This window comes from Nanorana parkeri, unplaced genomic scaffold (assembly GCF_000935625.1).
Source record: "Nanorana parkeri isolate BGI_ZX_2015 unplaced genomic scaffold, ASM93562v1 scaffold743, whole genome shotgun sequence".
NCBI classification, from domain to species: Eukaryota; Metazoa; Chordata; class Amphibia; order Anura; family Dicroglossidae; genus Nanorana; species Nanorana parkeri.
In genome coordinates, this window is record NW_017307011.1 from 490,298 (window position 1) to 506,993 (window position 16,696).

The window sequence follows — 16,696 nt, forward strand, 5'->3', positions numbered from 1 at the left end:
ACGTATATATATATATATATATATATACATATGTATGAATTCTGTATGTGTACATCTTCTATGAGACGGAGTTAGTGATGTGGTATTCTTCGGTTCTTATGTTTTAACTGAAGTGTGCTAGGCTTGTACTCTTTTTATTCTAGGTGTGGGTGATGTGTTTCCGGTGGGAGGAGCCTATCTCTCTAATGCTGTCCTGGAAGGTTCCTAGAAACAGAGTTACCAGGTACGTAACTCCAATTTTTCAGCAATTTGAGCTACAGTAGCTCTTGTATTAGATCGGACTACACGGGCCAGCCTTCGCTCCCCTCATACATCGGAGAGCCTTGGCCGCCCATGACCCTGACACCGGTTCACCGGTTTTCCTTCCTTGGTTTTGGTAAGTCCTGACCACTGCAGACCGGGAACATCTCACAAGAACTGCAGTTTTGAAGTTGCCCTGACCCAGTCATCTAGTATCACAATTTGACCCTTGTCAGTTGCTCATTTCTTTTGCTTACAACACATCAATATATCCCCCCCGCCCACTTCCAGGTGCCATTGTAACCAGATAATCAATGTTATTCACCTTACCCGTCAGTGGTCATAATGTTATGGCTGATCGGTGTATATATTTCAGTTATGTGTTTGGCTGGAGTTCCTCTTTGATTCTCAGTATCTGTGGATTCCATTTGCTTTCATTTCTGAAGTCTGTTTTCCATCTTGTATAAAGGCCAACTCCGGGCTGACCACATGACACTACTCGATGACACATGTTAGAGGCGTGCGGCTGTATGGCAGGGCTCATTTATGTTACTGGAATGTAGATTAATAAAGACGGTGATTAGCTGCACCCATGTTTGCGCTGTATTTTCTTCTGTTTTTTATATCATTTTGCTTTTTATGCCCAAGCTGGCCATACACTGTTCGAGTCGTGTGTCGCCCAGTTATCACCCCTCCGTTCCACTGTCGATAAAGCCGGTCTGAAAATTCTGGGCCGAACAGTGGCTGCACTCAGGTATTCTGACAACAGAACACTTGCCGCTGTCAAACTACAATAGCACAGCAGGGGGGATTTACCCATCCATGCTGCTTACTGTGGATTGAGGAATCAATTGCTTTTTCAGGTTCCCTGCAGGGCTGAATGAGGAAAAAACATTAATTGTATGCCTCGCTTTAACGGAACGTAATGGATTTGTGGAAGTGGCTTTATCTTAATGTAGGTAATAAGAATATAATAGGAACCTAAAGTTAATGAATGACTGCCACGCATATCAAGGCCTCTCATATTTATTTTTAAGGCGGGGCTATTATTAAAATTTATGCTTTCAATTAATCAGTACGGCACATGTCAGCATTACCACATCACATTATTTCAAGTAAGAAAAAAAAAAAAAGAATCACCTCTTTATTCTAGCAACAAAAACTTTGCTTCCGAGCGCCTTGCCGCCATCTAAAGCAGAGTTTCTCGACCTTTTTGTAGTCAAAGCACCCATAAGTATATGACAATTTTAAAGGAACCCCAATCTAAAATGTAAAATCCATACCAGACCCTTTTCCGAGAAATTTTAAGTGGAGGGACCCCACGCAAAAACACAAAGTGGGGTTCCCACCTTCACATCAGAGTCTCCCTTTACATTAGGAGCCCAATTCACATTACCAGCTCCCCTCTCACACCAGAAGACCCTTTTCACATCAGCCCTGTGAAAATTTTGGGGTACCCCTGTGGGAGCTAGAAGGATCCCCAGGATGCTCTGATGTGAAAGGTGGGCTCCTGATGTAAAGGGTGGACTTTTGAAAGGGTGGGGAGGTCATGATGTAAAGAGTGATTCTTATTTGAAGAGGGGCTCTTCATGTGAAGAAAGAGGCTTCATGTGATGTAGGCTCCTGATTTGAATTGGGGACTCTGATGGAAAAGAGGGAGGGACTCTGATGTGAATGTAGGAATCCCACGTTTGTTTGTGTCTTTGCCTGGGGTCCTCCCTTGAAATCCATACCTGGGGTGCCTCGAGATTTTGCATACTTTTAAAGGTTGTCGCGACTGAAAAAAAGTTGAGAAACATTACTTTAGGCCACTGGTGGTCATTTTTTTTTTTTGATATGCGGGACCCAAGGTGAAAACGCATGTATAAAGGTCCTCATAAACAGCAGTTGGTTGATTCAGCCAACTATGAATGTTTATGCCCTTTTGCGGACACTTCCAGCAGTAGCTTTACCTCGACTAAACAGTAACGATAGGCTTGGAATATCCATCCCTACCAATTGATTCTTCTCCTCAGACTAGTTGGTTCAGGGTTGTTTGTCTGGTCAAGTCACTAGTAAATATACCGTCATTTTACAGTTATTGGTTGGATTGGGGGAATCACAAGAGACTAAAAGAGATGTGACAATAATGGTGGTGATTCTGTCCTTTTAAATGTATTTTGTTATAAAGTTTTTTTGGATGAATAATGTGTTTTTGTTATTTTTGTTTAAAGGTAGACCTCTGTGAGCGCTCCAGCGGGCAGGCTGGACAGAAGAGCCAACGGAGGAAATGCCTCCACCGCTGGACATTGTGAAGGTAGCCATTGAGTGGCCTGGCGCTAATGCCCAACTGATTGAAATTGACCAGGTAAGAGTCTTGGACTAAATAATTTAAACAAGTGCTGGAAAATGGGGTAAATTAAGTCTTTATTATTGTATTTGGCCGTGTCTGCATGTTTTTAAAATATACAATGCAGTAATTAAAAGGTTTACTGGTAAATGAACATGCGATCATTTCTGGGATATACAAATATCACTGTGGGTAGTAGAAATACCTTCCCGGTGTTAAGCTTGTTGGACATTCTTGTATCACTTGTTGGGGCACTGCCTAATGCTTACTTCCCTGTTGCACTTGCCACTGTTCTTTCCTTGCTTGGTGACATAGCTAGGGGAAGAGTGACCACCACTGGCTGGGTGCAGGGAGGCTGACCACCACTGGCTGGGTGCAGGGAGGATGACCACCACTGGCTGGAGCCAGTGGGAGGAGACCTCCAGTTGCTGAGGGACAGGGTGATGACCACATTTTTAGAGGTGGGTGACCACCCCTGGCTGGGGATAGGGGAAGGTGACCACCACTGGTTGAGGGCCTGGGTAATGAACACCTTGTTGGGGATGGGTGACCATCTCTGGCTGGAGGGGGAGGGTAGGGTGATGACCATTAGGTGGGGAAGGTGGTTACCACAAGGAGAAATGGAAGACCACCACTTGGTGTGAGGTGAGTAACCATCTACATATGAGAAGTGAAGTTCTATCACTGGGTGTGGGAGAATGACTACTTGCAGACACGAAGAGAAGAACAACCAGCACTGCAGGACACAGGGAGGCTGACTGTCACTGTTGATTGATGTTACTCATTAGTGGAAAAGGGAAAATGTATGGTTGAATGAAAAATATTTGTTAGTAGATTACATTTGCAAACTGAAGAGATAGCTTTGCTCTCCATGAAGCTCAATGTAAGAATTAGCCAAAGGCCAAAGGAAGCAACCTGAAGTGACTTTAAAGATTGCATATGTATTCTAATTGGTCAGTTAAATGTGTCATTTATCTCTATATTTTTCTGCTAGATACAGGGGGGCTGAAAACCATCACCACTGGACACAAGGGGACTGTTCATCAGTAGACCTAGACAATAAGTAATATCCCAGCCAGGGAGCCCCCATCAGACTTGCTTCCACCACCATATGATTACTACAAGAACAAGGGGCTGGGATTTTTCATGCCTTTTGTTTGGCCAAGCCCACCCAATCTAGGCCACAGCCAAACGCTTGGGGCTTCTACATTTTGGGCAAATGATTAGTTCACTTAGCACAGACTTTCTCAACCAGGGTGCCCGTGGCACACTGGGGTGCCTTCAAATTTCCGCACAGTGTCATGCATTTCCACAGAGCAGATGAGCCAGCCACCAGCACAATGGGGGGGGTTTACATCCAGGACCTCCTCAAGCATTCGGAAGAGGGCAGGAGTCTGCCCATGTCAAGACCTGCCCCAAGTGGGGAAGATCAGAAGATAGGACTGATGCTGAAAGGGGGATTCCGATGTAAATGAAGGGCTCCTGATGTGAAGAGCGGCATTCTGATGTGTAAGGGGTGGGGGGGTCTGATGGGAAAGCGGGGGATAATCTGGTGGGAAGGGGGTTTCTGATATGAAAGGGGAGACTATGATGTGAAGAGGGGCATTCTGATGTGTATGGGGTGGGGGCTCTGATGGGAAAGGGGGCTTCTGATATGAAAGTCTTGCCTTCTCTATTGCCGTGCTCTGACCTTCTCTCATGTTAAACCATTTGTCTACAGAAACGGCCACTGGCTTCCATCATCAAGGAGGTTTGTGATGGGTAAGTGTACCAATGTGATCACCATATGTCTGAATCAACATGCAGAGCACATTCAAGAATTTAAAGCCCGTTCAATAAACGTCTCAGATTTTTAGGTTTAAAGGGAAACTGCACACCAATGAATGAAAGCCGCACTTGTCCATCTAGAAGTTTCTAAACTTATTGTAGATGCCCATAGGATGTGCTTCCTCAATGGACTAACACAGCTTAGCTCTGTGAATATGAACTTCCTTATGTCACTACTGTCACAGAGCCTGCCTTCTGAACTCAATATCCGATTAATGTACCATTATCATTGCATTCTGGAAGCAATGAATTATGGGATATGTAGTCTTTTGAAATTGAGATTACATCACATTAAGCAGCAGGGAAAGGGATGCAAAGCACACTGGGAATCCAGGTAGTTGTTGGAAGTGATGGGCAGACAGAAGGCAGCACTCACTACATAAAAAGGGATTTTCTTCGAGTAAGCTTTGATTACATTATGAAAAACAACTCTAGAATGTATTCCTATTACAATGCCGATGTCATAACAGGAAATGACATGCTGGGAAATTCTCCAGCATCGTAAAAAAAAAATCAAGCCACGCTGGCAAGCACACATTGATTAATTGCCAGTGTTAGTTAATTGATGATACTGAATAAATGAGATGCATATGCTTAAAACTGAACTCCAAGCAAACAGCTGATTACATGGACGAAATACATAAATGGAGGGCTGTTTTACCTACTGTGAGGGGAATTTATCAAGACTGGGGCAGACAGAATCTAGAGCAGTTGCCAATGTTAACCAATCAGCTTTGACCTTTCATTTGCAAGGCCAAATGCCGAAAGTGCAATTTTTCTGCCGATCTAGCGGTGCATCCGTGCTCTTGTGTCCCAGCGGGGAGGAGAAAAACTGTGGCAGGCGGCCAAGCGCTGCGGGAGGAGAGCGCTGCGAGTGGCCGGCGTCTCTCCTCCTCCCCGCACCGCTCAGCCTCCTGTCACAGATCGGGAGAGCGGTGTGGGCGGAGACAGCCAGCACTGTCTCAGGAGGCTGATCTCTCCTCCCGCACCGCCGCACCCAGCCTCCTGTGACAGCGTGTGAGGATGGAGAGCAAGTACAAGCAGTCAATGATCGCTGAGTGTTTGTACATAATTGAGGACAGAGTATGGTTACTATATCCTCAATTATGAATGAATGGGAAGTGATCTACATCACTTCCTGTCCATTCATGATTGTGGTTATAGGAAACACACAATGTTCTCATGTTATGAATGAACAGGAGCACTCCGTATAGAGGATTCCTGTTCGTTTATAACAGGGGATACAGAAAAAGAGATTGAGGACTCTGTGTTCGCAATCTCTTTTTCTTTTTTAAAAGGGAAATATTAGGGGTCTGTATAGACCCCTAATATTTCCCTGAAGACCCTAAAAGTAAAGTTACAAATATTTAATAAAAATAAAATATAAAACATTTTTAAAGTTTATAAAGAAAAAGAAAAAAACATTATCGGTTTCGGCCTGACTTTTTTTTTCATTTTGGTTTTGTTTCAGTTTTAAAATTTTCATTTCGGTGCACCTCTAGTTAAAATGCCCACAGACGGAGAGCGCATGTCAAAAAATTTGCTACGTGAGGTTTTTGACTGCGTTTGCAAATGCAGCACTCAAACGCACACGCACATGACACGTGTTCCAGGCACACCATGGTGTGACTCAGGCGTTAGAGCTCACACAAGTGACACTCCATAGTATTCACCTTCACTGGCAGATACATAAAATGTTACGTAGCAAGGTGAAGGGAGGGCTGGAGGAGCTGGGTCAGCACAAGCAGTAATCAGACGCTTCCAGCAGAGCAGGGACCTATCACATGCAGGAAATGGAGGGAGCTGTACTAAGGAATTGACTCTTCAAAAAAGCACCACATGTCCCCTTTAAAGGAGATCTCACCACTCATTCAATACCGCAACTCTGTATTATGTATAAAAATAATTACATTTATTAACATATAAACATACAATATAATACATCTGCTCATCAATGTTTTACATTGGAGTTTACTCCGATACAAACGATTGCCTTGATTGATGATTTTTTTCTCTTCGCGTTTGCGGTGACACGATCTCGCTACACATACCTTGTCATTGGATCTTTTGGATTCGGATGTATAAGGGATCTACACAAATCTTTTTTATCTACAGCTAACCGAGGTTACAGATTATACTATTTACACCATTTTGCAAGCTTTATGTGTTATATTATATGTTTATATGTGAATAAATTTAATAAATTGTATACATAATACAGAGTTGCAGTATTGAATGAATGGTGAGATCTCCTTTAAAGGGGACATGTGGTGCTTTTTTGTTAATATAGATAGGAGACCTGCCACCGATCTATATATTTTTTACATAATACTATCTCTGATACCTTCCTTCCCCTGTGTATATATAAAGTGGAATTGACTCTTACTGGAGTAGTCAGATTTACTAGTGTGGTTAAAGGAACATTGCAAGTGAATAAAAATCATTTACGGAAAGGAAAAAAAAACACTGCAAGTACGCATTTCGTTTTTTTCTGCGCTTTTACCTTCAGCTTTTCTAAGTTGGTGACAGGGTCTCTTTAGAGTAGAGTTGCTGGTTAGTCCTTTGTCTTATTGAAGTGACTCCCGGTTTTTATAATAAGTGTACAGTCGGCGTTGATTAGCTGTGCGTGGGAGGAAAGGGTAGAAGAGCTCTTGAGATCCACCCACAAGTATTTCTGTAGAATACACTGTACAGCGCGTATGTTTTTTTATTTTCATGTACGAATTGTGTTCTTCTGAATTGTTTGCGGTTTACAGATGTAATTGAATCAAATGCTTCTAATTAACCTCTTAAAGGGATGCTGAGACGTTAGAAATATGGAAGCTGCCATTTGCTGGCTTGTTTTCTAAAGGTTCCCGGTTCCAGAGCTGTCATCCTGATTGTGGCCATATAACCAAGTGAGCGACTCACCCAGGAAAAGCATGCAGACTTTTGAGACCTCACTGGCTGCATGCTTGCTCTAGGCCTGTGACTGACTACATAGGATGTAATCAGGATGAGGGTGACGCCGCACAGCCTGCACCACCAAGCCAGCGGTGGGATCTACCGGATTTCTTGTTTTACTGGTTAAAGCCTGTCTAAGCCCAAAAATGTATTATACTGCAGCTTAGAAGTCCTTAGATGTGGTGGCTGCATTTGTTTTCTTTCCAGCTTTTTTTCCCCTTCTTTTCATCTGGTGATTCCATCTGTCCTAAGAGTGTCAACCTAGGCTGTACTCCTGCTTTGGACTACATACACCTCTTCCTCCTCTTCTTATCTCCATTAAATAAAGGGACATTGCTCTGTAGTTTACAGAAGATTGCTGGTAAGGTTGAAAAAGTTTTGCGACATTTCAGTTCGGTGCAGAAATCAAGAGATCTTGCTGCACTCCTTACCGAAAAGAAAAGACCCATATAGCCGAGTGGGTGCTTGTAGTGACCACGGATGGCACCGTGATAGAATCAGAAAGAAAAATAATGTCATCAGCACTCCAAAGTGTAATAAAGCAATAGTCCATTTATTGGCACATTGCCATTCAAATTCTGAGGCCCCGAAAGCGCCGGTATGTGTTCGCTTACCTCCCGATCTACTAAGCCGACCTGTGACAGTCTCATTGTCACAGGTCGGCTAGAACTATGAGGCGAGTGAAAAGCACTCACCTCATAGTTCTCCTTTAAACCCTTGCATGTTTTTGAATATATCTATTGCTAGCAAGCAGTAGATATGCAAACCGATAAAAAAAAAAAAAAAAAAACTTTTTCAATTGGTTAAACTTACCTATGTCTCTGCCGCGTGCTCCCGTCCGAACATCTGAAAATTTCTTGGGCGGCCGCAAAGGATCTTGGGGCGGACGCATGCGCAGTTCAGATGTTCGGCCGGGAGATGAGGAGAGACACAAGGTAAGTATATGGAGCAGCGTTCACCCGCACAGACACTGTGGGACATCAGAGAAGAGGAGGACAGAGGAGTCAGAGCTGGATCAGAGACCCGCACCAACACTGGAGGGACAGCTAAAAACTACAGGAAAGAAGAAGATCGGATTAAGAGGCATCATTTAAGCTAAGTCCTTAAAGCAGGATTGGAAATTTTTAAGGAGAACTATGAGGTGAATGATTTTCACTCATCCTCATAGTTCGAGCCGACGTGTGACAATGAAACTGTCACACACCGGCTCAATAGATCGGGAAGGGAGCGAGCACATATTGTCACTAGCTCACTTCTCGATCATGTCCCTGCAGAGAGAAGTGGCTGTCACTCACGGCTCCCTGCAGGGATTCCCCCCCCCCCCCCCCCCCTCTCTCACACACACAACCCGTGACCCTTAGGAGAACTATGGGGAAAAACACTGACCCCATAGTTCTCCTTTGACTTTAATGTCACTTTAAGTTTTCTTCTGCCCAGAGTTCTTCTTTAAGTTGTTGATATTGCTGAAAGAAGTGGGGAATAAAATACTTCCGGCTACAAAGGCTTTGTATTCTATTGGTGGTACCTGCCTGCTGCTTTGGCATGGTACATTACAATAAAATATGTCTTGTTTTCCTCTTTGTCTTAGGTGGTCCTTACCCAACTCTGAGTATTACGCGTTCCGTTATGCAGACGGCCCCCAGCTGTACATAACTGAGCAGGTGAGCAAGTCATCACTGTGCAGCCATTATGAAATAAATAGCTTATTATTGTATTTGCATGTTTGGCCCATATCTCCATGTTTAGTAGTTTTTTGGTTTTTTTCAGACTCGTGGTGACATAAAGAATGGAACCATATTACGTTTGGCTGTGTCCCCTGTAAGTAGTATGTCACCTTTGTGCTTCTTACCGACACTTCCTCAGCCTTGTAAATATGAATAATGATGTATGCTTGCTATAGAATTACAAGGAAGTGTATGTTTATGTTGTCCATAGTAACCCATAGGCTGCCTGTGTTCATGTCAGTGGCTTGCGCTAGAGCAGAAAATCCTAGCTGGAATATTCTAGCTGTGGCCACCCATGTGCAGTCCTTCTCTTATGACATCTGTTTAAAAGGAAGAGAACCCATTTCATCTGCAGTGATAATTAGATTTCACCTTGTTTTACAAAAGTTATGATCGGATCGGTTGCTATGGGTAACGCAAGCATCTCTCTATTTACCACCTTTAAATTGGTCCTTCGTTGATAACGTGCCTTTTCTCTACTCTTCTGTAGACTTGTCTTTGCCTTTTGTGATTAAATATGGTTTCACTTTCCTGTCAGTCCCGCGCAGCACGGCAGCTTCTGGAACGGATTCAGTGCTCCAGTATGGACTCCAGGCTGGAGGCAATGAAGGAACTGGCTAAGCTTTCTGCAGACACTACTTTTGCAACCGAATTCATCAATATGGATGGAGTGACAATCCTTACCCGACTGGTTGAAGGCGGCACAAAGCTCTTGTCACAGTCAGTACCACATTTTTCTAAAGCTTTCTAGGACTTTTTTGGTTTATTATTATTATTATACAGGATTTATATAGCGCCAACAGTTTGCGCAGAGCTGTACAATATAAGGAAGACATTACAATCACAATACAATTCAAGACAAGATAGTAAGGAAGGCCCTGCCAGTGAGAGCTTACAATCTAAAAGGGAGGGGCAATTGATACATGAGGAGGTAGCTGTGTGGGGATGAAATGGTTTAAAATGTCTATTAGAGGAAAATAAAAAAACACAGCAAGTATGTCTTTAGCATGCATGCATGCATATGATTTATCCCTTTTAAAAAGCCTGCGATTAAAGAAAAATACCTGTTCATGTGCCAGAAATGCATTCCACTCCTAAAGTCTGTTGGTGGGATGATAGCACACAGCATTTTTGTGGACTGGGTTGTGTCAGCCCTGCCCAGTTATCTTTTGCTAAGCTACTTAAACCCTCCCACTCTCCTTATTTCTATAACTGTGGTTCTCAACTGGTGGGTCGCGACACTGTGTTCAGTGGGTTGCCACGCGCCTTCCACTGCATTAGGCGAGGGGCTCCTCAGCCTCCCCATAGCACAGCACTGTCAGTTCTCACGCCATTCAAAATATGCTGACTGGCGCCGAGTGTCAGCTTGAGGTGGGGTGGGGGTATGACCGTGAGGGAGCTCCATCCATACGTGCATTGCTTACAGCTCCCTCGGTTGCCCTGTAGAGGTGCCTGGACCGGAGTGACGTCACATTCTGGCTTCCAGCACCTATAAGGGGTGCGCAAGGGAGCTGTACAAGCAATGCACATGTGGATGGAGCTCCATCACAGCAGGCCACACCCCAGGCTGAGGATCCACTCCAGTTCCTGTAAGGTAGGGAGATTAGGTGGATCTTAAAAAAGAAAAAAATGTTTTGGCGTCTTTATGTGTGTGTTAATCACACATTCCCGAGCGATTAGCGCACTGTACCACGCAATCGCACCTACCTGCGTTCTGGTGCAGGAGGTGCATTGCCATTCATTTGAATGGCACCCCAAATGCACCTCCCGCCCACAGTTTGATTGCTCACACCGGAACATGCAGTACCAAAATGCCGTGCATTCCAGTGCGACCTGATGACCAAGGGCAAATGTGGGTCCTGAGGTTACACAGACTGAGAACCACTGATCTATAATATACACTCTTATTATTTTGTAGTCCACGATAAGAACTGGGAGGGCTATTTTGATTGCTTGAGATAACACCGGGAGTGTGCACAGGGCAGCTCTGAATTTCTGACACGATCAACAGGTTTTTGTTTGCATCAAATAGGTACAACAAAACATTTGTAAAGGCATATTTATCAGACCAAAGGGTTGCAAACAATAGGAAATCATTGATGGGGTTTACATACAATTTACGTTTTTTTAGGTCCATTTTTTTAACCGTAGGTTAAAGCCAAACTCAAAATATAAAAAATGCATTTTAATTTAGTTATATATTCATTAAAATTGATTAACAGTATTTTGACATAAAGCTGGTACAAGTACTTGAATATGTCTTTAATATTAGCTTCCTGTAACCTGCTGTACATCAGAATGGCAGAGGGAGATATGATTGCATGGGTCTTGTATTTGTTTTACTGATATAATGACAATGGTTAAATTACTATTCTCGTTTCCTTGCAGTTACAGTGAGATGCTGGCCTTCACACTGACAGCCTTCCTGGAGTTAATGGATCATGGTATTGTCTCCTGGGACATGGTGTCACTCACCTTCATAAAGCAGGTCAGCAAGTTTCTCCCTTTATTGAACCCAGTGGACCATGTGTATTAGGGCCAGTATCAATGGGCTTTTGTGTGCGCCAGACAGGTTTTGTATTGCATGTGTCCCATCACACTCCTGACAGGTAAATCCCACTGCTTGTGACGGGCGCTGCAGTGACTAGTGGATGGCGCCTCAATAGCAAGCAATGTTAGAGGACAGTCACCGGCACACCTACTGTGACATAACTTCGTCCTTTATTGGTGCAAGTCAGTCATACTACAAAGCGAACAATGATTGGGGCCGCAAAGAGTGCCTTCATCAGGCAAAAAAATGTGATTGCCTGATGAAGGGACCCTTTGCGGCCCTGAAACATCAGTTGCTTTGTGATATGATTTGACTTGCGCCAATAAAGTTATATCTCAGTCAGTGTTCTGGTGACTCTTCTGTATATAAATACAGTACATAGATTAGGATTCTTTTAAACAATATTTCAAAATATTTTCTAAAATGCAATACACTATACTGAACTAGTATGATGATATCCTGATTACAGTTCCTCTTTAAAATTATCAGAGACTCCTGTAAGCTAGAACTTAGTGGTCTGAATTACTGAATATATAATTCCAGGTGGGCCCATTAACTGTCCTGACTCTTCTGTTTCCCCCTAGATTGCTGGATACGTGTCTCAGCCAGCAGTGGATGTCTCCATTCTCCAGAGGTCCTTGGCAATCCTAGAAAGTATGGTGCTAAACAGCCAGGCCCTGTACCATAAAATAGCTGAGGAAATCACAGTGGGTCAGCTCATTTGTCACCTGCAAGTGTAAGTCGCTCCGTTCTTCACCTGTTTAACAGGAATGTATAGCAGTTTCGTCATTTAAAAAAAAAAAGATATTACATCTAAAAAAAAATGTTTTTATTCAGATAGATATAAAATCTTGCATATAAACATTTGTATTTTTATATCCATGGGGATTTAGGCTCCTCTGTTATCTTCCGCCGTGAAAAGCCTCATTGTTTATAGAGCTCAATAGCTCAAGCTAAAATTCACACTCACAAGTGAAAGGATCTGTGGAGTGACGACTTCTTCTTCAGATTGCATCCAGGGACAAGCATGTATCCTGATGTGCAGGTAATCGTTCCGCGTACGATTACTTGCGGACAGATGCGACCGCTGTCAGCCTGTCATTCACTTAAATGGGCAAAGTGGTTACACCTGACATCCCTGGGATTCCTGCTGCAAGAATCCGTAGATTTGTGCCGCAGGAATCCCCAGGCGAACAGAAATCCCAGTGGGCATGAGGCTTTAAAGTGACACTAAACTCAAGAGTTAAACCTTAAAAATGCATTTAAGTACCTTAACTATTAACAGAAATGTATCTTTTTTTGTGTATCACTCGGCTGTAGATCCTCAAATCATCTCTGAATTCATAAAAAATTCACACTCCCAGTGCTCGGCGCACCTAGGCTGTACTCTCATCAGCAGTCTTCAATGCAGAAAACTTTAGGAGAGGCTGTCATCCACAAGGCTAATTGGGATGTATCCTCATAAATATACAAATACACAGAAGACAGTGCCTGCTCCTCCTCGTGTAATAACATTTATTAACAATCCAAAATTGAGAAGTGATAAAACTACTCACATGTACAAAGTGGAAAAGAGCAATGTAGATGTACACACACCCAGGAAAAACCTGGAGGGCTGACGTTTCAGGGGAAATCCCCCTTCTTCAGTGCTACTCTGCAGAAGGAGGGATTTCCCCCGACACTCGACCGCCAGGCAGGAGGCGCTGTCTTCTGTCCTTCCTTCTGGAGGGTGGCTACTTTTGTTCCCCATGCACCCAGTGTGTGGTTGTAAAGTAGCCACCACTCCAATCTTGCTCCTGTGATGTATTCCAATCTCGCGTTTGTTTACTAATTTGTAGTGAGATTGTAGTCCATCACGGGAGTGAGCTTGGAGCGGTGGCTACTTTACAACACACACAGGGACCATGTGGAACAAAAGTAGCCCCCCTCCAGAAGTAAGGACAGTGTCAGCACCAATTCAGAGATGATTTGAGGATCTACAGCTGAGTGATACAAAAATAAGATACATTTTTGTTAATAGTTATGGTACTTGAATGCATTTTTAAGGTTTAAATCCTGAGTTTAGTGTCACTTTAATCATATTGACAGCTGTAGGGATTTAGCTGTCAGAAACCCAAGCGAACCTTTCAGCAGGTAGGCCATGTCTATTTGAGTTTACAGTAAATGCCACCTTTTCAGATTCTACGCAGATGGTAACTGAAGGTAATCCCCAAAGTAACTAATACGATTTTTAACTTCTGTTGCGATTCTGAAACATTCTGCGATCTTATCCTTTTGTCTCTCAGTTGTAACCAGGAAATCCAGACTTACGCCATTGCTCTCATCAATGCGCTGTTTCTGAAAGCTCCCGAGGACAAGCGCCAGGTGTGTACCCCACGTCCAAGTTATTTTACATTAGGCTACAGTGTGTAACGTTGTGTCCTTGTGTGCGTGTTTTTGTGCGACTAACACCTTATGTCCTGCTGGTTTTCTGTCTGCTATTAACTCCCATCTTTGCTTCTGTTTGTGTGCGTTGTGCACTCAGGAGAAGCCTCCGAATATCTTGGATCTTCCCGTTAGTGTGAGTACCATGGGAGGGCCTAGTTTGGGAGTTTCTGTTGTCCTCCTGTTTCTCACACTTGGACTCCTCCACCTGATGTAGTGATGCTCTTCCTCAGTTTGTCCTAGCTTTCCTCCTCTTCTTAATTGTATCCTTTTTTTGCCGCTTTGTGTGACTCACACATAATTGTACTCTCTTTCTGGTACAGGAGATGGCAAACATATTTGTACAGAAGCACCTCCGTTCTATCATACTCAATGTAAGTAAAAGAGCGGTATTATGTTTACTGGAGAATGTCTGCAAATTCTTTAGGCATGCTCTGCGTTTCTAAATGGGTTGCTCTTCTTTTCAAATTGAAGGCTAAAAGTGCCTACAGATACAAGATGGTGGCCAGCTGTTCATGATCTGGTCGCCAAAAGTTTTGTTCTAAGAAACTATTGTTTGTGCCTTAACCCTGGTCATACATTATGCAAATTCTTGTTCCTGAAGAACTGGCCAAAAGTTGCACAGCAAGTCCCAGACATAGCTTTTTAGAATAACTTTAGCCTTCTTTCCTTCCACTCTCTATTCAATTCTCCGTCAGTAGCTTCTTTCCACCAACAGCAAGATTGCGCTTAAAAGGCTAAAGTTATTCTAACAAGCTATGTCTGGAAATGAGAAAATGTAATCAGGGTTCCTTTTAATACAACAAGATATTAAATGAGAACTATGGGGTCAGGGACTTTTCCCCATAGTTCTCCTAAGGGTCACGGGAGAACACAAACTAGCGTTCTCCCGTGACCCAAAGCTCAGTATACCGCGAGCTACAGCTGGATCCACCCAGCTGCGGGATTGACAGCTGGCTCTGCCTATCCAGAGGCAGAGCCAGCTGTGTACGCCCCCTCCCCCGTCCGTTCCACCAGTCAGCGCTGGAGGATCGGACAGGGGAGGGGGGAAATCCCTGCAGGGAGCCGTGAGTGACAGTCACGGCTCTCTGCGCGGATAGATCGAGAAGTGAGCGAGCGACTGTATGTGTTCGCTCACTTCCCGATCTACTGAGCCGACCTGTGACAGTTTCATTGTCACAGGTCGGCTCAGATTATGAGGCTGAGTGAAAATCGCTCACCTCATAATTCTCCTTTTTAATGACCATCTGGTGAAGTACATTAGAGAGAAATCAGGACCACAGTGATAACTTGGGATTGTGAGTGCACTATAAAGAAACAAAGAGCACGGTGACACTTGGGATTGAAGATTGAAGACACATGTTATCTGTTTATTTGTGGCTTTGGACTTTTTACATATAAGGGTGATTGCATAAAAGACACATGAGATTTTGCACTTTTTGTAAGGTTTAATGTATAGGATTGCGCTGAAATTAATTGTGAACATACAGTCCGATGTATATGGTTGTTGCTAATTATGCACAGATTGATGTATAGTTAGTTGTATAATAATTGATGGCATAGCGCAGTACAGGTGATATAGCAATTCCTCCATCAAAGCTTGTAAGCATTGTTAGAGTGGGGGAAAAAAACAGAACAGTGTATCACCAGCTTTAGATAGAAGAGGGGAAGAACTGAAGATGATGGTATACCTCTGGCAAGAAAATGCAGTTGGCTGGTTAATTCCATCCACACTGATTGCTCTTTGAGAATGTTCAGGCGTGAAAGTAAGGGCCTACAGACTGATAAATGGTAAATGCCCACCCTAGTTTAACATGGAGTCTGGAAGTTCAGATCACAAGCTACCACATTACCTACAGAATATGAATATTTGTAGCTATGTAGCCCTGAAAGAGAAGCTTTTCTTGGGTGGAAAATAGGGATTGGCCAGGAAAATCTCAGCCAATTGCTCAGCCAGGCTAGCTTGGGGCATCTTGGAAAGAGCATACAAACACATATCGTCTTCAGATATGAGGTCTCTACAAGCTTCCATTGCAAAGATTTTCATGTAGATTATTTTTTTGTTGAAATCATATTTTTAAATGATTGATTTAAGCCAGGTAAGTGTGCCATCATTACATGGCTTTTTGTACATAGATTGGAGTTTGACTTCAACCCCTTAAAAAATTCTGTGGAATCTCCATACTTAAAAAAAACCCCATCCTAGTCTGTGTTTCTGCAACATATAGCATTTAGCATTAGTCGTTATGGGTATGACAGGTCCTCTTTTAAAATACAGTATATGCCATTTCAGTGCCTCACCTCTCTGTTCTGTTTCTCCAGCATATTATCCGAGGAAATCGACCCATTAAAACGGAGATGGCACATCAGCTCTATGTGCTCCAAGTGCTAACCTTTAACCTCCTAGAGGAACGGATGATGACCAAAATGGACCCCAATGACCAGGTGACACACGCATCCATTTATTCACCTCTGAACTGGTGTGACTGAAAACCGACTGCAAACTTAGGAATGTACGACTGTAACTGCCAATCAGATTCTAGCTCTCGAGGAAAGATCTGATCAGCTGCTCTGAATAACACTATAAGGGAGCTGTTTTACCTACCAAAGGATTTATATATCTGTCTGCCCAGTTCTACGATTTATACAGCTCTGTAG

At 43.3% G+C, this 16,696-nt stretch overlaps 1 protein-coding gene across 2 annotated transcripts in view; it reads left to right on the forward strand.

The window, feature by feature from the left end:
• Nucleotides 1-16,696, forward strand: part of ELMO2 (engulfment and cell motility 2) — a 60,009-nt gene that overhangs the window by 30,313 nt on the left and 13,000 nt on the right. Inside the window, exons 2-12 of one of the 2 annotated variants that reach the window (XM_018564313.1) lie at nt 2,454-2,587; nt 4,290-4,330; nt 8,928-9,000; nt 9,107-9,157; nt 9,602-9,783; nt 11,452-11,551; nt 12,199-12,350; nt 13,900-13,978; nt 14,139-14,174; nt 14,362-14,412; nt 16,361-16,483. In XM_018564313.1, the coding sequence (XP_018419815.1) occupies nt 2,510-2,587; nt 4,290-4,330; nt 8,928-9,000; nt 9,107-9,157; nt 9,602-9,783; nt 11,452-11,551; nt 12,199-12,350; nt 13,900-13,978; nt 14,139-14,174; nt 14,362-14,412; nt 16,361-16,483 (966 nt within the window). In that variant the 5' untranslated portion in view covers nt 2,454-2,509. The remainder of the gene's footprint in view (nt 1-2,453; nt 2,588-4,289; nt 4,331-8,927; nt 9,001-9,106; nt 9,158-9,601; nt 9,784-11,451; nt 11,552-12,198; nt 12,351-13,899; nt 13,979-14,138; nt 14,175-14,361; nt 14,413-16,360; nt 16,484-16,696) is intronic. The other variant, XM_018564314.1, reaches the window with a different exon arrangement.